General features: G+C 52.6%; 1 protein-coding gene and 1 long non-coding RNA gene across 26 annotated transcripts; one reads left to right on the top strand and one right to left on the bottom strand.

Annotated features, from left to right (window-relative positions):
* Nucleotides 1-1,710: 1,710 nt before the first annotated feature.
* LOC144335278 (uncharacterized) lies at nucleotides 1,711-4,894 on the bottom strand. Its single transcript, XR_013406009.1, has 2 exons — nucleotides 4,693-4,894; nucleotides 1,711-4,014 (listed from the first exon to the last, which is right to left on the bottom strand). It is a non-coding gene; the product is annotated as an uncharacterized LOC144335278 (long non-coding RNA).
* On the top strand, nucleotides 1,714-12,459 carry ARRB2 (arrestin beta 2). 25 transcript variants are annotated; one of them, XM_077969996.1, is made up of 16 exons: nucleotides 1,714-1,976; nucleotides 5,806-5,836; nucleotides 5,993-6,127; nucleotides 6,755-6,815; nucleotides 6,929-6,973; nucleotides 7,193-7,449; nucleotides 7,997-8,056; nucleotides 8,462-8,529; nucleotides 8,656-8,791; nucleotides 9,030-9,114; nucleotides 9,382-9,454; nucleotides 10,252-10,389; nucleotides 11,192-11,275; nucleotides 11,369-11,448; nucleotides 11,562-11,616; nucleotides 11,909-12,459. In XM_077969996.1, exons 1-16 carry the CDS (start codon nucleotides 1,843-1,845, stop codon nucleotides 12,000-12,002), a joined length of 1,536 nt encoding a protein of 511 aa, XP_077826122.1. In that variant the 5' UTR covers nucleotides 1,714-1,842; the 3' UTR covers nucleotides 12,003-12,459. The 25 variants fall into 25 exon arrangements, with proteins under 25 accessions (XP_077826122.1, XP_077826123.1, XP_077826125.1 ...); XM_077969997.1 differs by having other exon boundaries at nucleotides 1,714-1,958; nucleotides 7,193-7,389; XM_077969999.1 differs by having other exon boundaries at nucleotides 1,714-1,813; nucleotides 7,193-7,389; nucleotides 11,526-11,616.
* The last annotated feature ends 10,873 nt before the right edge of the window (nucleotides 12,460-23,332 follow it).

A 23,332-nucleotide genomic window follows, 5' to 3' on the forward strand; every position in this document is an offset into this window, starting at 1 on the left:
TCATTTTTGGGTTTTTGGAGGTTTTTTGTTTGTTTTGTTTGTTTTTGAGATGAAGTTTCGCTATTGTCACTCAGGCTGGAGTGCAATGGCACGATCTCAGCTCACTGCAACCTCTGCCTCCCAGGTTCAAGTGATTCTCCTGCCTCAGCCTCATGAGTAGCTGGGATTATAGCCTAAATTTCAACATGTTGGCCAGAGTGGTCTCGAACTCCTGACCTCAGGTGATCAGCCCACCTCGGCCTCCCAAAGTACTGGGACTACAGGTGTGAGCCACTGCACGCGGCCCCCTCTGCTTTAAAAACCACTACTGGTTCCTCGTGTCCTTCTGCGGGGCCCTCAGTCTCGCTCCTTCATCTGCTATACAAAATCCTCCACAACCTGTTCCAGGCTTCCCCACCAACACCACACAACAGGATGTGCCTTGTCTTTCTCTTTGGAATGCCCTGTCTTAACTTCTGCCCGGCCCGGCACGGTGGCTCACGCCTGTAATCCCAACACTTTGGGAGGCTGAGGCGGGTGGAACACGAGGTCAGGCATTTGAGACCAGCAAGGCCAACGTGATGAAACCTTGTCTCTATTAAAAATATGAAAAGTAGCTAGGCATTGTGGCAGGCGCCTGTAATCCCAGCTACTCGGGAGGCTGAGCAGAGAAGTGCTTGAACCTGGGAGGCGGAGGTTGCAGTGAGCCGAGATCGCGCCACTGCACTCCAGCCGGGGCAACAGAGCGAGACTCTATCTCAAAAAAAAGAAAACGAAAAAAAACTTCTGCACATCCTTCAGAAAGACTGTCCTCATTTGTTCTCCGCTCCACCCCCGCCCGGGCCGAGCGCTGTTAGTGGCTGTGTCTTCTGACTCAGACCTCTGTAATAGCATACCTGGGTAATACCTGTGTATGTGTCTCCTCAACTATTCTAGGAAGTCAGGGGCCATGGTAATTCATATGTGTCCCCATCGATTGGCATAGTAAATAGCATAAAATAGGCACGGATGGGTGGGTCGATAGATGGACCGATGGGTGCGAGCGAGTGAGTGAGTGGATGTTAGCTGGGATGGGTGGGTGAAGGAGATGGAGAGTCAGAGACATTGGAAAAGGGAACCCTGCGAAGATCAAATGTAGACACCAGGAGGAGCTGACACGCTGCGGTGAAGAAGCGGGAGGGCTGGCCACAGAAGGCGGTACGCTCCGCGTGGAGCAGGTGAGCCGCGCGCACTGAAGCAAGTATCACGCAATTGAACTGCTCACCCACGTGTTCCCCCCCACCATCCTCCTTCCCAGACGGCGCTTCAGCTCATTCCACCGCCCCCAACAGCCCGGTCGCCCCCACCGCCACTGAGAAAGCAAACAAAGGGGAGGAGACCCCTAAAGGTTCTGGATGCCGAGGGCCAATCGAAAGACTTAGATCCCCTGGAAGGCGGGAGCCTTGGTTTAGGGGGGCCCAATCGGTTTCAAGGGGTTGCGGCGGGGCGGGGAGATGGGCGGGAAGAGCGGGAGCGGGCCCCGCGCGCGGGGGAGGGCTCCCCGGCTGGGACGGAACGCGAAGGGTTGGGGGCGGAGCCAATGGCCCCGTGTGTCTGCTAGGAGAGGGCGGGCAGCGCCGCGGCGCGCGCGATCCGGCTGACGCATCTGGCCCCGGTTCCCCCAGACCAGAGCCGGGCCGGGAGGGAGGGGGAAGAGGCGAGAGCGCGGAGGGCGCGCGTGCGCATTGGCGCGGGGAGGAGCAGGGATCTTGGCAGCGGGCGAGGAGGCTGCGAGCGAGCCGCGAACCGAGCGGGCGGCGGGCGCGCGCACCATGGGGGAGAAACCCGGGACCAGGTAAGGGAGGTGGGGCCACGCGGCGGGGCATGGGCGGCGGCTCGGGGCGGGGGCTGGGACGGTCCCAGACGAGGACGCCGCGGAGAGGATCTGGGGGCCGGACGCCTGGGTCCCTAGGGACAGCCATCCGGGGCCGCACGCGCAGGTCCTCGAGGATAATGAGGTTGGGGGGAAATGCCCGGGCCCCTGCAGAAAGCGAGGCCGGAGGGGGATCAGAAAAACCGGTGTCGGGGTTCTCTCAGGGATGTGGGGCCAGACTACTGGGCTCTCCCGTGCCCAGGAGTCTGGGCAGGCTGCGATGCAGGGACGGAGGGAGGAGCAGGTGGCTGGCCCCGAGGGGTCGTGTACGGGGAGGCTGGATGCTGGGAGGGGGATCCCCTCCAGACTCGTGCCAAGCCAATGCAAAGCCTCCTGTCCAATATCCCCCAGGTAGTCGCGCTGCCCACACCTGTCCCGAGGGCCGGGTGGCTCCTCATCCAAACTTCTACCTTCCCCTGGGTTGCCAGGAGCAACAGCTTCATCTTGGGAGAGCCTGACCCTTCCTGAAACTAGATCGGATCCCTCTCCCTGGGGGTGGGGGAGGCAGTATTCACGCTGGGCGCGCGTCCACTCCCCGGATGTTTTCTGTGCAATCGAGGCTCTTTCCTTCCACTGATACCCCGAGTTCTCTTTTTTGGTCTCTAGCAAAATCCACTTCCTGTTGTGACTCAACACCCCCAAGGGGTAAGGGGTGAATGCCTGAGTCCCAGGGGAGCAGGAGCAAAAGACAGAAAGGTTGGGGCTGTAGGCCTCAACCCAGAGGGGATCGGGAATAGGGAATTGGTCCTGAGCTCTGGCTTGCTCTGCAAAGCATCATATCGACCCCACTTCCAACCTATAGAGTAGGAGAACCCAGGTTTCTGAGCGTCAAGTAGATGAGTATCAGAAAGAGATCATCAGAGAGATGATCGGTATCCTGGATTAGGGTTTAAACATCCCAGAGAAAGGGGAAGTTGCTGCCTTGTGGGAGGCCCCTGATTTCCGTTATGTGGTTCAAGGAGTGGGACAGATGGACCAAAGGGGACTGCTGACTTGACCCAATTTCCCTCACCTCCATCAAATTCTGGGCCACAGGAAATGGAGAGAATAGCAGGAAGTGTGAAAGGACATCTGCTTCAGCTACCCCTGCCCCCATTGGGCACCTCCCTGGTCATCCCCACACTCTGCCTCCTTGGCCAGCCTAGTATCTGCACGCTGCTCCTCCTCAGCCTGGCAGGAGGTGGCTGGGTTAGGATCCAAAGGGCAGGTGCCTTGCAGCTGCTCCAGGGCAGTTGCCCCAGAGCCACACTGCAGTTGGCCCACTGACTGTGGCTGTCACAGCCCTGTGCCAGGGCTCCTAATGGGAGGACACCCTGGGACAAAGAGGAAAACCAGAAGCAAAGGGGAGGGAGAGCCTGGATGATGCCACAGCACTCAGCCCCCAAGTTGGGACAAAAGATAGGATGTTTATTCTAGCTGCCACCGTATCGATGTTTATTCCCTTTTATTGGTTAGGAATACCTGGGGGCCTCCATACCCTTTACCTTATAATCTTTGGACAGCTTGGCTTTCTGGGAAGAAGGGACAAGTGAAGTTGTAGCAGAAACTGGGCCTATGGTAGAAACCATTTAGGGCCAAAGGCCAGAGTCATTGCTCTCCTATATGCTCCAGCTGTCAGAGCTGTAGACCAGATGGAAAGATGGTTAAGTCTTACCCAGATACTGCGGCAACCTGCCCATTGGGGTCCTCTGGGAATGGGGTGGTAGAGTTGGAGGAGGGATGGGCTAGTTGGCAGGATTTCACGTTCTGCTGTCTATCTGAGGATCCTTTCCAGGGATCACTGCTGAGGCAGAGTGGATTGGAAGGAGTAAGGTGATGCTTCAAAGAATAGGCTCACAATTGGCCATATCACTGGGATTGCCAAACACTTCCTTACCCTCCCAGCAGTGGGTGGAGTCCAGGCTTAAATTGTTTCAGCAACTGGAAAGCGAATACCCTTCAATTGAACAAACTATTGATGCCAGCTACAGAGACGGATAGTGTAATATTGATTGAGAGGATGGACTCGGAGCCAGACCGCCTTGGTTTCTATTAATTCCCACCATTTACTCTCTCTGTGACCTTAAAACACTTAACCTCTCTCTGCCTCAGTTTCCTCACCTGGAAAATAGAGACATTAGGACCTCCATCACTGGGTAGTTTTATTTTATTTTATTATTTATTTATTTATTTATTTATTTATTTGAAATGGAGTCTTGCTCTGTCACCCAGGCTGGAGTGCAGTGACGCAATCTTGGCTCACTGCAACCTAAGGCCGGGCGTGGTGGCTCACGCCTGTAATCCCAGCACTTTGGGAGGCTGAGGCGGGTGCATCACCTGAGGTCAGGAGTTGGAGATCAGCCTGGCCAACTTGGGGAAACCTTGTCTCTACTAAAAAACTACAAAATACAGGCCAGACGCAGTGGCTCAAGCCCGTAATCCCAGCCCTTTGGGAGGCTGAGGCGGGCGGATCACTTGAGGTCAGGAGTTCGAGATCAGCCTGGCCAACATAGGGAAACCCCATCTATACTAAAAATATAAAAATTAGCAGCCAGGCGCAGTGGCTCACACCTGTAATCCCAGCACTTTGGGAGGCCGAGACTGGCGGATCACGAGGTCAGGAGATCAAGACCGTCCTGGCTAACACGGTGAAACCCCGTCTCTACTAAAAATACAAAAAATTAGCCGGGCGTGGTGGTGGGCACCTGTAGTCCCAGCTACTCGGGAGGCTGAGGCAGGAGAATGGCATGAACCTGGGAGGCAGAGGTTGCAGTGAGCCAAAATTGCGCCACTGCACTCCAGCCTGGGCGACAGAGCAAGACTCCATCTCAAAAAAATAAAAAATTATCCAGACATGATGGCAGGCACCTCTAATCCCACCTACTCAGGAGGCTGAGGCATGAGAATCGCTTGAACCCAGGAGGTGGAGGTTGCAGTGAGCTGACAGCGTGCCACTGCACTCCAGCCTTGGTGATAGAGCGAGACTCCATCTCAAAAAATATATATATACAAAACATACCTGGACGTGGTGGCTCACGCCTGTAATCCCAGCTGCTTGGGAGACTGAAGCAGGAGAATCACTTAAATCTGGGAGGCGGAGGTTGCAGTGAGCTGAGATTGCGCCACTGCACTCCAGCCTGGGCAACAGAGCGAGACTCCGTCTCAAACAACAGAGTATTACAAGAGATGACACATTTGAAACACGTGGAACGGTGCTGGGCATGGAGAAGTCACTCTGAATGTTAGCAGCATTAGCATCTTCATGATCTGGGTGGCACTGTGCTGGAGATGCGTAAATGAATAAGGCCTCCGAGGCTCACAGTCTGAGGAGGGAGGCAGCTAACTGTCCGTGTGTGCTACCACACCACAAGTAAAACATCAACAAGGTGTGACAGGAACCCAAAACAAGGAGTGACCAGAGTCTGGGCTGGGTCAGCTTCCTAAAGGCTGGGCGTTCAAACAGGCTTTTAAGCTGTTGAGGTCGGAGTTGGGGACAGTTGGAGGTGAGTAGAGTAGAGTCAAACTTGGGTAGGGCCTATGGTAGAAACCATCTAGGGCCAAAGGCCAGGGTCATTGCTCTCCTCTATGCTCCAGCAGTCAGCGCTGTAGACCAGATGGAAAGATGGTTAGGTCTTACCCAGACACTGAGGCAACCTGCCCATTCTGGTCCTCTGGGAAGAGCCTGGGTGGTTCCTAGGGCAACCAGTGGCCATTACTAGGGAGGGACGGGGACGAAGGAGGGTGGACAAGAGAGGGGCATTTCCCCTTGCCGCCATGTTAGAAATAGGAAGGACCTTCCGGGAAGAAGGGGAAAGGGGCAGAGCTGGGCAAAGCCCTGCAGCCTCAGGCAGGAGGCCTGGGAGGGAGAGGGTCCTGGTGTGGGGTCCCTGCTGAGTCTGAGGGAGGCAGTGGGGTTTCCCTTTCTGTTTTGTTAGGGTCTTCAAGAAGTCGAGCCCTAACTGCAAGGTGAGTCTCCACAGCACTTACCCTTTCGACCCTCCCTGGGCCCCAACAAAGCCCGGCCTTCCCCTAGACGATCCCCAGCCTGCCCAAAGATGATCCCCAACCCCTAGCTCCCCACTTCCTGTGACAGCTAAGAGCCGACTTCCTTTCCTCCTGAAGCCCCTTGCCGCAGAGGCTGCTCAGCCTGAGCCAGCCACAGGCTGGGTGGGGCAGGCCTGGGTCCCCAAGCAGATCACAGAGGAGGCGGCCAGAAGCAAGCCATGTGCCTGTAGCCCTCCTAGGGCCCAACCCAAGGTGCGTGGGGCTGGGAAAAGTTAACAGCCCCCACCCAGGCTATGGCTTATTGATCCTAGAGCCCCTTGAGGGGACCTCGTGAGGGTGGCAGCTGCTCTCTAGCTGGCTAGTAGGACTGAGTTCTCCCTGAAGATCCAAAGACACACACACATAGACACACGGACACACACAGACACAAATACACACACACACACACCCCTCTGGCTGGTTGAGGATGCAAACACACACACACACACAGACACACACAAACACACCTCGCTGGTTGGGCTGAGTCCTCCCTGAGGATGCAAACACACACACACAGACACACATGCACATACATGTTCACATGCACACCTGACTGGGTGGGCTGAGGCCACACACACACACAAACACACACACACACACACACACCGGGCTGGTGGGCAGAGGTGTGCAGAGATTAGGGAGCAGCTAAAAAGCGTTAAGGTCCACTAGTCTGAGAAACGCCGCCACCCTCACTTTCCAACACTGTTGGGAGGAAAGCTGGAGAAACTCCTTCCTGATAGCCCAGCCTGGAGATCCCCGGGCAGGGCAGCCAGTTTTGAGGGCTCCGATGCCCTGTCACCATCCTCCCCAATCTCCCCTGTGACCCCTTGACATCCTCAGCTCACCGTGTACTTGGGCAAGCGGGACTTCGTAGATCACCTGGACAAGGTGGACCCTGTAGGTAAGTGTTCTCAGAAAGGAGCAGCTCGTTCCCCAAGAGGGGAAGAAGTTCCCGGGCCCAGGAAAGGGGGCGGCGGCTCTTTCCGGAAGTGAGCTGGTGTGTCCCCCTCCTAGATGGCGTGGTGCTTGTGGACCCTGACTACCTGAAGGACCGCAAAGGTACTGGCCCCAAGTCCGGGGGCTCAGGGGAAGTGGGGGCTAGGGAAGTGAAATGGGCTGGCCTTGGAAGGGCACCCCAGAGAGATGGAGGCTGGAGGTGGAAGCCAGGAGTAGGGTTCAGGCAAGTCTTATGCTGCTGAGGGAGGAGCAGCGGCTGCGAGGTGCTGGGGGACTGGGGAAGCGGGGCTCCTGACCACACATCTTACCCTCCCTTGCCAGTGTTTGTGACCCTCACCTGCGCCTTCCGCTATGGCCGTGAAGACCTGGATGTGCTGGGCTTGTCCTTCCGTAAAGACCTGTTCATCGCCACCTACCAGGCCTTCCCCCCGGTGCCCAACCCGCCCCGGCCTGCCACCCGCCTGCAGGACCGGCTGCTGAGGAAGCTTGGCCAGCATGCACACCCCTTCTTCTTCACCGTGAGGATGCCCCTGCCCTCTGAGGGCCAGGGGGCTGGGCTGGGACTGTCTGGGGTGGGGGTAAGGCACCGCTATGGACAGATCTGGAAGAAACAGTGAGGCAGGGACCCTAGATCCACCTCCCTTCAGGGTCCCCATGCATTCAGGAAGCCCTTGATTATCTGCCTTCTCTCTGGGTCCCTTCCTTCCTCCTTTCTCATCCCCAGGAGTCCTTTCTCCAGCCTCTTTTTCTTTTTTTTTTTTGAGACAAAGTCTCACTCTGTCGCCCAGGCTGGAGTGCAGTGGCAAAATCTTGCCTCATTGCAAGCTCTGCCTCCTGGGTTCAAGCGATTCTTATGCCTCAGCCTCCTGAGTAGCTGGAATTACAGGCGTGCGCCACCACACACGACTCATTTTGTATTTTTGGTAGAGATAGGGTTTCGCCATGTTGGTCAGGCTGGTCTAGAACCCCTGACCTCAGGTGATCCGCCCACCTCGGCCTTCCCAAGTGCTGGGATTACAGGCGTGAGCCACCGCGCCCAACCTCTCCAGCCTCGCAAGTTGAGATTTGGAGGAAGATCTGGGGGCTTTCTGGAAGGACTCAAGTCTTCTCTTTCCTCTGCCACAGATACCCCAGAATCTTCCATGCTCTGTCACACTGCAGCCAGGACCAGAGGACACAGGGAAGGTATGGGAGGAACAGCTCTGAGGGCTCCCAGGGCAGGACAGGGGCCAGCAGGAGCCTGGAGGCACAGCTGAGCCAGAGGGTGAACTGTCGAGATGCCAGGGTGGGGCCGAGGGTAGGCCAGTGTCTCCGTGGAAGTGGGGTGTGTATGGTGATGCACGCGTGACCCTGCCTTCTGCTCTCTGGACCTGCATGGATCTGGGGATGGGGGCTCCCCTTGCCCCTTGCACTACCATGACCAAGCCTCTGCCAGGTTCGGGGCTTTGGAGAGGAAGACTTGGTCGCCAGGGTCGTGAGACCACAATGGGGCAAGCATCCCTGCCCAAGAGGAGGGAAGGGGGAGGAAGGAAGGGGAGTGATGGTGGCGGGAGCCTTGGGTAAGATGTGGCCTTTTCTCCCCCTCCTGAGGCCTGCGGCGTAGACTTTGAGATTCGAGCCTTCTGTGCTAAATCACTAGAGGAGAAAAGCCACAAAAGGTGAGGGACGCGACCTCCTCTATGATGTAAGAGGAGGCTTTCCAGGAGCCCAGGCCCCGTGCGGGGGAGGAGTAGGGGTCTAGGTGTCTGAGGATTGACCCCCTTCTGCCCCCACCCCCATCCCAGGAACTCTGTGCGACTGGTGATCCGAAAGGTGCAGTTTGCCCCAGAGAAACCCGGCCCCCAGCCTTCAGCAGAAACCACACGCCACTTCCTCATGTCTGACCGGTCCCTGCACCTCGAGGCTTCCCTGGACAAGGAGGTGGGGTGTGAGAGGGTGACGCGGATGCCACGGTGCAGTTTAGACCCAGGGGAGGGGGGGCGAAGCCACACGTCAAGATGACATTTGTAAAGGAGGTTGCCTTGGCTGGATGTGGAGAGTTGCCGTATGCTTGGGTTTGATGGGAGGGGGCCAGAACAATGTGTTGTGTTTGGGGACACACTGATGATGGGACCAGTAAAAACCAGATCCAATTCATATGACCCCCTCCCCCCAAAAGCTGTACTACCATGGGGAGCCCCTCAATGTAAATGTCCACGTCACCAACAACTCCACCAAGACCGTCAAGAAGATCAAAGTCTCTGGTAGGAGGTGGGGTTTGGAAGGGGGTCTTTGGGGAGGGTGTTACTGCACAGGTGGCTCCTGGTGTGATCTCAGCCCAGGCCATTTCCCAGGGCGGGAGACCCACCAGGGCTCAAAGAATTTAGGTTGTTCCAGAATGATACAGGGAGCCTCGGTGTTTACTGCTTCCAGGGGGGAGCATGGAGGGGCCACGCCACGGGGTCTGGAGTTGTGTTGTGGGGGTGGCTTGTGCTCCATCCAGAGCTGCCTGACCCTGTCCCCCCCCACAGTGAGACAGTACGCCGACATCTGCCTCTTCAGCACCGCCCAGTACAAGTGTCCCGTGGCTCAACTCGAACAAGAGTGAGTATCGGGAGAGACCCAGTTCCCAGTCTGGGGGAGAAGAGCAGGATCGGGAGAGTGTGAGGTGGGGGAAGAATTCTTCCTAAGCCATCGCCACTATTTTTTTTTTTTTTTTTTTTTTTTTGAGATGGAATTATTGCTCTTGTTGCCCAGCCTGAAGTGTGATGGGGCAACCTCTGCTCACTGCAACCTCCACCTCCCAGGTTCAGGCGATTATCCTGCCTCAGCCTCCCAAGTAGCTGGGACTACAGGCATGCAACACCATACCTGGCTTATTTTTATTTATTTATTTATTTATTTTTGAGACGGAGTCTCGCTCTGTCGCCCAGGCTGGAGTGCAGTGGTGTGATCTCAGCTCACTGCAAGCTCCGCCTCCCGGGTTCAAGCCATTCTCCTGCCTCAGCCTCCCGAGTAGCTGGGACTATAGGCGCCCGCCACTGCGCCAGGCTAATTTTTTTGTATTTTTAGTAGAGACGGGTTTCACTGTGTTAGCCAGGCTAGTCTTGAACCCCTGACCTCAAGTGACCCACCCGCCATGGCCTCTCAAAGTGCTGGGATTACAGGCGTGAGCCACTGTGACCAACCACCATCTTCACTTAAAAGGGTATTCCCTCTACAACCAGGCACCTCTGGGTTGCTAATTTTCTTGAGCACGTTGAGCCACAACCTACTCCCTTGTGACCTGTGCCCAAAGAGAGAAGGGACTGGTGAAGGGGAGATGCTGCTTGGGGGTGATAGGCCGCCCCTCGCCCAGTCCAGCCCCTTGAAGCGTCTTGTTCTCTTGTTCCCACCCCCAGTGACCAGGTATCTCCCAGCTCCACGTTCTGTAAGGTGTACACCATCACCCCGCTGCTCAGTGACAACCGGGAGAAGCGGGGTCTCGCCCTGGATGGGAAACTCAAACACGAGGACACCAACCTGGCTTCCAGCACCATGTGAGGGTGGGGCTGGGGCGGGTCCCCCACAGGCCAGGGGCCAGACGTCAGTTGAGTGCTAACTATGTGCCAGGCCCTATCCTAGGTGCCAGGGAGGTACAGTGAACAGAAGAGACAAAAAGAACTCTTACATTCTAGGAGAGGGAGGCTAGACAAATCCGATCAGTGGTCACTGTACGGCAGGTTTAGTGACAAGTATGAAGGAGAAAAAGCCAGGCAGAGAAGGGAGGGATGGGGCGCAGTGAGATGCAAAGGTGAATTGGGAGTAAGGACCCAGCGGAAGTAAGCAACATGGGTGAGCAGGAAAGGACAGTTCTGGGCAGAGAAAAAACAAAGACTCAGAGGTGGGGCAGCCTGGAGTGTTGGAGGAATGGGGAGGTGCCATCGTGCCCTCGGGCAGGAGCAGCCCTGGAGGTCCTCAGCTTCACAAAGGGCTGGATTTCACCTTCCCCGGTGCCTTTGTTCAGGGTTCTCACTGCACAGCCACATACAACAGGCCCGGAAGGCAACTTATCAAGAACTAAGTAGCAGGAGAGGAGGAGGAGGTGAGGTCAGGGGCTAATGGAGAGCCAGACGGTGCAGTGCTGTTAGCGGAGAAGGACAGCTTTTACGGGAGAGAAACCACAGGAGGCTCTGCACGGGGAGTGCAGCGCGCACTGTACCGTAACCGCACGCCCGGGCTGCTGGGGCCCCGCGGGCCTGTGCGAGTTTGTGGTCCTGCCCAGAGGCCCCATGGGAACCCCACGGTGGGCCAGGTGACAGGGGGATGGGCCCTGGTCTGACTCCACCACCGCAATTGCAGCGTGAAGGAGGGTGCCAACAAGGAGGTGCTGGGAATCCTGGTGTCCTACAGGGTCAAGGTGAAGCTGGTGGTGTCTCGAGGCGGGTGAGTGTCATGGGGGGTCCTGGGTGGGGGTCACACTGGCTCTCGATGGTCCTGTGTTGTCATCCTCTTCACGATCCCTCTCCCCTTCCCCAGGGATGTGTCTGTGGAGCTGCCTTTTGTTCTTATGCACCCCAAGCCCCGCGACCACACCCCCCTCCCCAGACCCCAGTCAGGTGAGCACACCGCCCACCCCAAGCCCTCAGAGGGAGGGCCTGAAGCAGGGCCAGTGGAGGAAAACTGGCCCTTCCAGCACCCACCCCCACACCCCCTCTTCCCATCCCCCCAGCCGCTCCGGAGACAGACGTCCCCGTGGACACCAACCTCATTGAATTTGATACCAAGTAAGAAACTCATTCCCCTACGTCACCCTCTTGGGACAAAGATTCCTGCCACATTCAAATCTGCCCTCATACCTCTTCCTCGCTTTCTGGGGGGAGAAGGGGATTGCGGCGTCAAATCAAGATGCTTAGCCTTGTGAGGCTGCCTCTTGCTGCCTTTTCTTTGTCCCTTCCTGTGAATACCTCTGGTCCCACTGCTGTTCGAACGCCTCTGTCGCAGAGGCCCAGCCTGGGGGAGGGCAGGGAGTGGGAGGCTAGAAGCCCTCACCTCACACCCCTCTTTCCCACCACCAAGCTATGCCACAGATGATGACATTGTGTTTGAGGACTTTGCCCGGCTTCGGCTGAAGGGGATGAAGGATGACGACTATGATGACCAACTCTGCTAGGAAGCAGGGCGGGAAGAAGGGAGGGGATGGGGTTGGAAGAGGTGAAGACAGGACCAAGATCCCCACTGTCACTGGGGGATTGTCCCAGCCTCTCTTCCCTTCCCCTCCACCTGGAAGCTTCTTCAACCAACCCCTTCACTCTCCCCCGCACCCCCCACCATGATACGCACTGGACCCTCTCTTGCTGAATGTGGGCATTAATTTTTTGACTGCAGCTCTGCTTCTCCAGCCCCGCAGTGGGTGGCAAGCTGTGTTCATACCTAAATTTTCTGGAAGGGGACAGTAAAAAGAGGAGTGACAGGAGGGAAAGAGGGAGACAAAACTCCCACTCAACCTCACACCAACACCTCCCATGATCACTCCGTCTGCCCCCATTCCTTCACGAGGAGACCCTTTGTGGACAAGGCTGTTTCTTTGTTTCTGAGCATAAAGAAAAAAATAAATCTTTTACTAAGCATGAGTGTGTTTTCTCTGTAGTGTTTAGAGAGTGTATACTGTGCTTGTCCATGATTCTGTTAGCTTGTGGGGGAGGACCCAGTCTCTCTTCCGCACCCAAAAGGCACCTGACACAGAGGCTCTCAGTAAATGCTTATGGGATGACTGTGCTGTGGCTGTGTTCCAAGGTAAACATCAAAACTTGACTTAGTCCAAACTCAGGGGTGAGGCTTGATAAGACCACAAAGTAAACTTAGTCATTTATAGGGGTCGTAATAGTTAACCCGCCCGCAGACAGACGCTCACGGGAGCTAGCCAGGCAGGCTGTTCCCTGTTGCGGCTGACATGCATGACCACCTGTGACCTGTTGTGACCGAGTCGTGTTCATTTCCACTGTTCCTTATGGTTGCTCAAGCAGTGTGCTCCTGTGGCTCGGTGGGGCCACAACCGCGGGCCTCGCCAGAAAAGCCACAGGACGTCTCTGGAGTCTGGTACCTACATTCTAACACAGAAGCTGAGGCTTGGGCAGCAAGAACGTCGTGCTGCCATGAGGCCCTGTCCTAGGGATCACATCCTAGTGCTGCTCCTGGGACATTCATCAGGGACTCCCTGAGGCTTTACCGAAGCCCCAGGCTCCCCTGGAGGGAGTTAGCATCACTCCACGAACATTTCTCACCTCCATCATCTGCTTCCACTCATGTAGCCCAACCTTCCTCCTAAAGCTCCTTCATTCATTCCACAAACAATCTTGATTTGAGTCCCTACAAGGTACGAGGCGTAGTATAGCAGTAGAAGGAAAAAAAACCTTAATTCATTCCCTTTTTTTTTTTTTTTTTTTTTTGAGACCGAGTCTCGGTCTGTCGCCCAGGCTGGAGTGCGATGATGCCATCTTGGCTCACTGTAACCTCCACCTCCCGGGTTCAAGCGATTCTCCTCCCGAGTAGCTGGGATTACAGGTGCCTGCCACGACTCCCAGCTAATTTTTGTATTTTTAGTAGATACGGTGTTTCGCCATGTTGGTCAGGCTGTTCTCAAACTCCTCACCTCAAGTGATCCACCCGCCTCGGCCTCCCAAAGTGCTGGGATTACAGGTGTGAGATACCGTGCCCGGCCTCCCTGGTTACGTAACTACAATATCTATGCTTCAGAGGAGAAGTACCGGAGCTAGGAGAACGCGTGACAGGGAGTTCTGAGCTAGGCTGGGTTTGGGGAAGATTTCCCTGAGAAAGTGACCTTTAAGCAGAGAAGTGAAAGATGAGGGGAGTTCGGGGACGGTGCAGGGATGAGCGTTCTGGGCAATGGCAGTGTCGTGTGAAGGCAGGAGGAAACAGAACATCTGGAACCTGAAGAGGCCAGAGAGACTGGGACAGACACAGCCAGAGGCAAAGTCGTTCCTTCTGGCTGCTGAGCCAGATGGGGGCGGCTCGCACAGGCCTTTAGTCTATGTTATGGCTTATGACGTCTAGTTAAATCGCCATTTACCCACAAGCTTTAAGTGCTGGCCAAAGGCCTGTGACCTTGCTTACCCCGCCACAGCAGCAGCCTCCCCTGCAGACCCTGGACTTTCTCATGCAGAAGAACCATCCCCTCTAAAACCATCTCCAGCATCCCTCCCATTCCCGTGCACCTGCTCCTTGACCTCTAAGCCCAGGGACCTCCATTTTTTTTTTTTTTTTTTTTTTTTTGAGACGGAGTCTCGCTCTGTCGCCCAGGCTGGAGTGCAGTGGCCGGATCTCAGCTCACTGCAAGCTCTGCCTCCCAGGTTTACGCCATTCTCCTGCCTCAGCCTCCCGAGTAGCTGGGACTACAGGCGCCTGCCACCTCACCGGCTAGTTTTTTTGTATTTTTTAGTAGAGACGGGTTTTCACCGTGTTAGCCAGGATGGTCTTGATCTCCTGACCTCGTGATCCGCCCGCCTCGGCCTCCCAAAGTGCTGGGATTACAGGCTTGAGCCACCGCGCCTGGCTTTTTTTTTTTTTTTTTGAGACAAAGTCTTGCTCTGTCACCCAGGCTGGAGTGCAATGGCATGATCTTGGCTCACTACAACCTCTGCCTCCTGGGTTCAAGCAATTCTCCTGCCTCAGTCTCCCCAGGAGCTAGGATTACAGGCGCCCGCCACCACACCCAGCTAATTTTTGTATTTTTAGTACAGATGGGGATTCACCATGTTGGCCAGGCTGGTCTTGAACTCCTGACCTCATGATTCACCCACCTCGGCCTTCCAAAGTGCTGGAATTACAGGCGTGAGCCACCGCGCCCGGCCTTTTTTTTTGAGATGGTGTCTCGTTTTGTCACCCAGGCTGGAGTGCAACGGCACAATCTTGGCTCACTGCAACCTTCGTCTCCCGGGTTCAAGCAATTCTTCTGCCTCAGCTTCCCGAGTGACTGGGACTACAGGCGCACACCACCACGACCACCTAATTTTTGTATTTTTAGTAGAGACAAGGTTTCACCATATTGGCCAGGCTGGTCTCGAACACCTGATCTCCTGATCCGCCCACCTGGGTCCCCCAAAGTGCTGGGATTACAGGTGTGAGCCACCGCGCCCAGCCGATCTCAACTTTTTTTCAGGAGAATCAGAACCCTCGGGGTGCCATGGTAAAAATCCAGAGTCAGGCTCCACCTTTCCAGATTCTGAGTCAGAAGGTCCCAAGAAGAATCCAAAAATCTAGATTTTTAATTAGTACACACTTTGAAAAACTGCCCTTTTTATTTTATTGATTGATTATCTTTTTTTGAGATGGAGTCTCATTTTGCCACCCAGGCCGGAGTCCACTGGGGCAATCTCCACTCACTGCAACCTCCACCTCCCAGGTTCAAGCCGTTCTCCTGCCTCAGCCTCCCAGATAGCTGTGATTACAAGTGAATGCCACCATGCCCGGCTAATTTTTGTGGGGTTTTTTTGTTTTTTTTTTTTGTTTTGAGACGGAGTCTCGCTCTGTCCCCCAAGCTGAAGTGCGGTGGCATGATCTCGGCTCACTGCAAGCTCCGCCTCCCGGGTTCACGACATTCTCCTGCCTCAGCCTCCCAAGCAGCTGGGACTACAGGCGCCCGCCACCGCGCCCGGCTCATTTTTTGTATTTTTAGTAGAGATGGGGTTTCACTGTGGTCTTGATCTCCTGACCTTGTGATCCGCCCGCCTCGGCCTCCCAAAGTGCTGGGATTTCAGGCGTGAGCCACCGCGCCCGGCCTAATTTTTGTATTTTTATAGAGCCAATATCTCACCATTGCACTCCAGCATCGGCGACAAGAGCGAAACTCTGTCTCAATAAATAAATAAATAAACAAATAAATAAATATAAATAAATAGTCCAATTCAATGGCATTTAGTATATTCACGATGTTGTACACCAACTATCACCTCTGTCTAGTTCCAAACATTCGGCTTCCTGTATTTTTAATAATACATAAATGTTTTAAATTTTTCTTTCTTAAGGCCGGGCGCAGTGACTTACACCTGTAATTTGTAATCCCAGCACTTTGGGAGGCCAAGGAGGGTGGATCACCTGAGATCAGGAGTTCCAGACCAGCCTGGTCAACATAGTGAAACCCTGTCTCTACCAAAAATACAAAAAATTAGCTGGGCATGGTAGTGCGCGCCTGTAATCCCAGCTACTTGGGAGGCTGAAGCAGGAGAATCACTTGAACCTGGGAGACAGAGGTTGCAGTGAGCCAAGATCGTGCCACAGCACTCTAGCCAGGGTAACAAGAACAAAACTCCATCTCTAAAAAAAAAAATTATTTTTGCTTTTTAGGTTCATACACTAGGACAATTTTCTATTTTCATGTAGTCAGTTATAATAGCCACTAAAAAAAAAAAAAAAAAAAAAGCTTATGGTGGGGCGTGGCGGCTCACGCCTGTAATCCCAACACTTTGGGAGACCGAGATGGACGGATCACAAGGTCAGGAGATCGAGACCATCCTGGCTGACACGGTGAAATCCCGTCTCTACTAAAAAATTAGCCGGGCGTGGTGGCGGGCGCCTGTAGTCCCAGCTACTCGGGAGGCTGAAGCAGGAGAATGGCTTGAACCCAGGAGGCGGAGCTTGCAGTGAGCAGAGATCGGGCCACTGCACTCCAGCCTGGGTGACACAGCAAGACTCCATCTCAAAAAAAAAAAAAAAAAAAAAAAAAAAAACAATGACAACAAAAAACAGTTTATTGGGTTTTTTTCACAAAGCTTTTGGCCCTTCTGTTTTCCCACTACTTGACACTTCATTTTCTTTCCAGACTATGCTTCAAGATCATCATATCAACCCCTATCTCATCAGCACACTCAACCCTCCATTCACGATCGTATTCTCAATCCACAGCCTGGATCCATCCAACTATATCCCTTTCTCTGCTCTAAACACAGGGGTTGGTGCTCATACAACCTCTTATTTGTTCATTCAACACATTTTTCTTTCTTTTTTTTTTTTTTTTTTTGAGACAGAGTTCTCACTGTGTCACCCAGGCTACAGTGCAGTGGCCCAATCTCGACTCACCACAACCTCCGCCTCCTGGGTTCAAGCGATTCTTCTGCCTCAGCCTCCCGAGTAGCTGGGATTACAGGCGCCCGCCATCCCACCCGCCTTATTTTTCTATTTTTAGTAGAGACGGGGTTTCACCATGTTGGCCAGGCTGGTCTCGAACTCCTAGCCTCATGTCATCCACCTGCCTCAGCCTCCCAAAGTGCTGGGATTACAGGCGTCAGCCACTGTGCCTTGCCAACAAACTTTTTAAACACATTCTAGGTACCAGACACTAGGTATGAATCTGGGGCTGCTAAAAATGTACAGTCTCTAACCCAAGGTGGGCCCCCAATGCCAGACAAACTCTTGTCTCTCTCCAAGTCTCTGGTTACCTCCCTCTCCTGCTCCCATCCTATGTACTAATTCTCTTTTTTTTTTTTTTTTTTTTTTTTAAAGATGGAGTTTCACTCTTTTTGTCCAGGCTGGAGTGCAACAGCACAATCTCGGCTCACTGCAACCTCCACCTTCCTAATTCAAGCAATTCTCCTGCCTCAGCCTCCTGAGTAGCTGGGATTACAGACACCTGCCACCACGCCCGGCTAATTTTTGTATTTTTAGTAGAGACGGGGTTTCACCATGTTGGCCAGGCTGGTCTCAAACTCCTGACCTCAGGTGATTCCCCTGCCTCAGCCTCCCAAAGTCGTAAGATTACAGGCGTGAGCGCCCAGCTACCTACACACTAATTTTCTGCCTTCCTCATGCTCAAAGCGACTTCTGTTTTTCACAGAGATTAGGCAATGAAGAATGAATAATTTCAATTTCCCACCTCCTACTGACAAACAGTGACATCTACACCAATTCTCCTACACAACCAAGGTTAAGGTGCCCTCTCCAGTTCAAAGCTAATCCCTCTACCTGTGCTCAGATCGCTGTCCTCCCACCTCCACTGAGACCTTGATCCACCAAACCACACCCCTCTCCAACCTGTGTCTATGGCTCTTCCTCCATGGTAAATAAGCCCACATAAGTCTCTTCTATTTAAGGAAAGAGGGAGGGAAGAAGAAAAAAAAGAGGAAGAAGGAAAGGGGAAACCAAACAAAACACTCTCCTCTACACTTACGTCACTTATTTATTTCCTCTCTTCTTTGTTTTTTTTTTTTGTTTGTTTGTTTGTTTTGTTTTTTGAGACAGAGTTTCACTCTTGTCACCCAGGCTGGAGTGCAATGGCGAGATCTTGGCTCAATGTAACCTCCGCCTCCCGGGTTCAAGTGATTCTCCAGCCTCAGCCTCCTGAGTAGTTTGGATTACAGGCACCCAACACCATATCCAGCTAATTGTTGCATTTTTAGTAGAGATGGAGTTTCACCATGTTGGCCAGGCTGGTCTCAAACTCCTCACCTCGTGATCCACCCACCTCGGCCTCCCAAAGTACTGGGATTACAGGCATGAGCCACCATGCCCACGCCCTCTCTTACTTTTCATTCTTTCTTTACTTTTTGTTTTCAAAGTTATGTATACACATAAAGAGTCAGTACTACAAGACCTATTCCAATAAAAAGCAGACCCTTCCCACTCTAATTTCCTCCTCCTCAGAGGCAACTACTGTCACCACCTTTTTTTTGAGACAGGGTCTTGCTCTGTCACCCTTGGCATGATCCTGGCTTACTGCAGCCTCCTCCATGCCCCAGGCTGAAGAGATCCTCCTACCTCAGCCTCCCAAGTAACTGGGACTACAAGTGCAAAAGCCACCATGCCCAGATAGTTTTATTTATTTTTTATTTTTATTTATTATTTTTTTTGAGACAGAGTCTCACTCTGCCACCAAGGCTGGAGTGCAGTGGCACTGTGTCAGCTCGCTGCAACCTCCGTCTCCTGGATTCAAGCAATTCTCCTGCCTCAGCCTCCCAAGTAGCTGGGATTACAGGCGTCCACCACCACGCCTGGCTAGTTTTTATATTTTTAGTAGAGACGGAGTTTCACCGTGTTGGCCAGGCTGGTCTCGAACTCCTGACCTCAAGTGATCTGCTTGCCTCGGCCTCCCAAAGTGCTGGGATTACAGGTGTGAGCCACTGCGCCCGGCCAGTTTTTTTTAATTTTTTGTAGAGATGGGGTCTCCTCATGTTGCTCAGGCTATGCCCGGCCTACTTTCACAACCTTTAGATGTTTATTTTGGCATTTACCTCCCTATCTCTAAACATGCTTATTTGGCAACTTCTTGATTTTTGTTTTTGTTTGTTTTTTGTTTTGAGACAGAGTCTTGCTCTATTGCCCAGGCTGGAGTGCAATGGCGTAATCTCGGCTCACTGCAACCTCCGCCTCCCAGGTTCAAGCGATTCTCCTGCCTCAGCCTCCTGAGTACCTGGGACTACAGACGTGTGCTACCACACCTGGCTAATTTTTGTATTTTTAGTAGAGATGGGGTTTCACCATGTTGGCCTGGCTGGTCTCGAACTCCCGACCTCAAGTGATCCACCAGCCCTGGCCTCCCAAAGTGCTGGGATTACAGGTGTGAGCCACTACACCTGGCTCGTGTGATAGATTTTTTTCATGACTTCCCTCATGGTTTGATTTTTCTAGGGTGTTTTTGTTCGTTTTGTTTTCGAGACGGAGTCTTGCTCCAAATTGCAGTGTTACTGATACCTTCCAGTCTTCTGAAAATAATGTTCTTGGAGGAAGGGATCAAGAAATGTGGCACCATCATTTAAATTCCCTCAGGACCAACTCTATTGGACACATAAACAATAGCAACAACATCTACTTTCAATAAAATGTTGGCATTGCTCTCTGCCAATTACCTTGAGAGCCTGACTCAGGAACGAAAAGCTCTATACCGACCCTGGCCTTCAGCTCCTGACCTCAAGTGATCCCCCCGCCTTGGCCTCCAAAAGTGCTGCGATTACAGGCGTAAGCCACCACGCCCAGCCAAGGTTGCTTTTTTGGATTCAATCATGTTTTATACTGTCTCTTACCTAAGAACTTGAATAGTTGTTCCCACCTCCCCCTTTTTATTTTGGTTTCTCTCTTTCGTGTTAGAAAGTTTCTTTAAATACCTAGAATCTTTGCTTTCTGCTCACATTTGAGAGCGGGTGCTTAGCGTGACATGGTGGCTCACATCTGTAGTCCCAGCTACTCAGGAGGCTGAGACAGGACGATCACATGAGCCCAGGAGTTCAGGACTACAATGAACTATGATTGTGCCACTGCACTCCAGCCTGGGTGACAGACAGAGGCCCTATATCAAGAAATAAAAAAATTAAAAAAAAAGAGTGAGGTGCTAAGAAGTTGACTAGAATTTCCATGTACACAGTTGGGACTTACCAACTGTGAGTTTCACTATGAGGTCATCTGGCCAACTGACTGGTTGGAGAGCCCCTGATGTTCATATCCTGAGGTCTTTTCTCATTTATCAAATTCCCCAGAGAAGAGTCTTCCAGTCTCTTACCTGGAAAGTATAAGCCTTGCTGATGGAGTTCTGGAAACTACCACTCACTGTATAAACTTTCTTTTTTTTTTTTTTTTTTTTTTTTAATTTTTATTTATTTATTTTTTTTTTTTTTTGAGACGGAGTCTCGCTCTGTCACCCAGGCTGGAGTGCGGTGGCCGGATCTCAGCTCACTGCAAGCTCCGCCTCCCGGATTCACGCCATTCTCCTGCCTCAGCCTCCCGAGTAGCTGGGACTATAGGCGCCCGCCACCTCGCCCGGCTAGTTTTTTGTATTTTTTAGTAGAGACGGGGTTTCACCATGTTAGCCAGGATGGTCTCGATCTCCTGACCTCGTGATCCGCCCGTCTCGGCCTCCCAAAGTGCTGGGATTACAGGCGTGAGCCACCGCGCCCGGCCCACTGTATAAACTTTCGGTGGGGGGGGGGGTTGTTTGTTTGTTTTTGATACAGGGTCTCACTCTGTCACCCAGGCTGGAGAGCAGTGGTGTGATCAGGACTCACCGCAGTCTAAACTCCCAGGCTCAAGCAATCCTCCCATCTCAGCCCCTCCAAGTAGCTGGGACTAGTTTTGTATTTTTTGTAGAGTTAGGATCCCACTATGTTGCCCAGGCGGGTCTCAAACTCCTGGGCTCAAGTGATCCTCCCGCCTTGGCCTCCAAAAGTGCTAGAATGACAGGCATGAGCCAACTCATCCGGCCCTAAACTTGCTTTTGTTTTCTTTTTTTTGAGATGGAGTCTTGCTCTGTCTTCTAGGCTAGAGTGCAGTGGCACAGTCTCGGCTCACTGCAGCCTCCACCTTCCAGGTTCAAGCAATTCTCTTGCCTCAGCCTCCCAACTAGCTGGAATTACAGGGGCCTGCCACCGCGCCCGGCTAATTTTTGTAGAGATGGTGTTTCACCATGTTGCCCAGGTTGGTCTCGAACTCCTGACCTCAGGTGATCCTCCCGCCTCGGCCTCCCAAAGTGCTGGGATTACGAGCGTGAGCCACTGCACCTGGCCTAATCTCTGTTTTCAACGCAGTGGTCTTGCCCTCAACTGTACTCAGGTGCTCTCTAAGCTAAAAACCTCTTTTCCATTTCCAACAAAGAAACCTCCAGTATTCTGATGGGTTGGGGAAGATCAGTTGCCAAGATATATAGAGTCAATAAAGAGATCTGGAGGTCTAACTTCAAATAATCCTCCTAATTTTAGTACCACTTTCACCCCAGTTGTACACGATGCTACTAATTTCATGGTAAATCAGGTTGCTTGTAAGCTTTCTTTGCTGCTGGCTTAGTTACCACTTGACTACAAAATCAGTCTGTTTTCCAATATCCGTCTAAAGTTTTGCTATTAACTCCTCTCCCTTTGACTCCTTTTAAAAACACTTTAGGCCAGGCACAGTACACTCACACCCATAATCCTGGCACTTTGGGAGGCCAAGGCAGGAGGACCCTTTGAGTTCAGGAGTTCAAGACCAGCAAAGGCAACACAATGAGACCCTGTCTCTACAAAAAAAAAAAATTAAAAATTAGCCACATGTGGTGGCACACACCTATGGTCCTGACTATTCAGAAGGCTGAAGTGGGAGGATCACTTGAGCTTGGGAGTTTGAGGCTGCACTGAGCCATGACTGAGCCACTGCATTCCAGCCTGGGCAGCAGAGTAAGACCTTGTCTCGAAAAATACATTTTTTTTAAAAAAAGCCACTTTACTGTCATTTGATTAGCTTTTAGGGAAGGATTAAGTCAAATGCCAGACCCATCAAGTGTTTTGTTTTTGAGACAGGGTCTCGCTCTGTCATCCAGGCTGGAGTGCAGTGGCACAATCCATGGCTTACTGCAGCCTCGACCTCTCAAGCTCAAGAAATCCTCCCATCTCAGCCTCCCAAGAAGCTGGGAAGACAGGTGTCAGCCACCAAGCCTGGCTATTTTTTTTTAATTTTTAAATATTTATATTTATATATTATTATTATTATTTATTTATTTGAGACGGAGTTTCACTCTTGTAGCCCAGGCTGGAGTACAATGGCACAGTCTCAGCTCACCGCAACCTCTGCCTCCCAGGCTCAAGCGATTCTCCTGCCTCGGCCTCCCAAGTAGCTGGGATTACAGGCATGCGCCACTATGCCCAGCTAATTTTGCATTTTTAGTAGAGACGGGAATTTCTCCATGTTGGTCAGGCTGGTCTTGAACTCCTGACCTCAGGTGATTCACCCACCTCGGCCTCCCAAAGGGCTGGGATTATAGGCGTGAGCCACCGCACCTGGCCTTTATTTTTTTAAATATAGGAGACAGGGTCTCACTATATTGCCCAGGCTGGTATCAAAGTCCTTAGTTCAAGTGATCCTCCCGCCTCAGCCTCTCAAAGAGCTGAAATTACAGGAATGAGCCAACATGCCCAGCCCCCCAATTTTTTTTATAAAGATAGTATCTCACTACATTCCCCAGGCTAGATCATTCAGTTTAACTGAGTATAACCTTCATTTGCTAACCTTCGGCAAACTGGTTTCATTTTTGATAATCTTCTATAAACTGTTACAAGAGATCTTTCCAAAAAAGGTAATTCTGGTCATAACACACTTCTTAAAAACACTTTAAAGGCGCAAATGCCTTCAAACTCGAGTCCAAAGTACTTAGCTTCCAAGACTTTTCCTGATTCCGCTCCTCTCTCCAGCCTCACCATTGTCATACCTAACCCCCACCACACTCCATTCACTCCAGGCAGACAGAATCCCTTGCTTGACTCCACATGCGCTGAGCCCGTCACAGCACCATGCTCTTGCCTATGATGTCTGCCTTTTCCACTACAAGCTCTCATCCACGTAGCTCACCTTTAAGATTGAACTCACACCTGTAATCCCAGCACTTTGGGAGGTCGGAGCAGGTGGATTACTTGAGGTCAGGAGTTCGAGACCAGCTTGGCCAACATGGTGAAACCCCCGTCTCTACTGAAAATACAAAAATTAGCCGGGCGTGGTGGCGGGTGCCTGTAGTCCCAGGTACTCAGGAGGCTGAGG

Source organism: Macaca mulatta, chromosome 16 (assembly GCF_049350105.2).
Source record: "Macaca mulatta isolate MMU2019108-1 chromosome 16, T2T-MMU8v2.0, whole genome shotgun sequence".
Taxonomy (NCBI): domain Eukaryota; kingdom Metazoa; phylum Chordata; class Mammalia; order Primates; family Cercopithecidae; genus Macaca; species Macaca mulatta.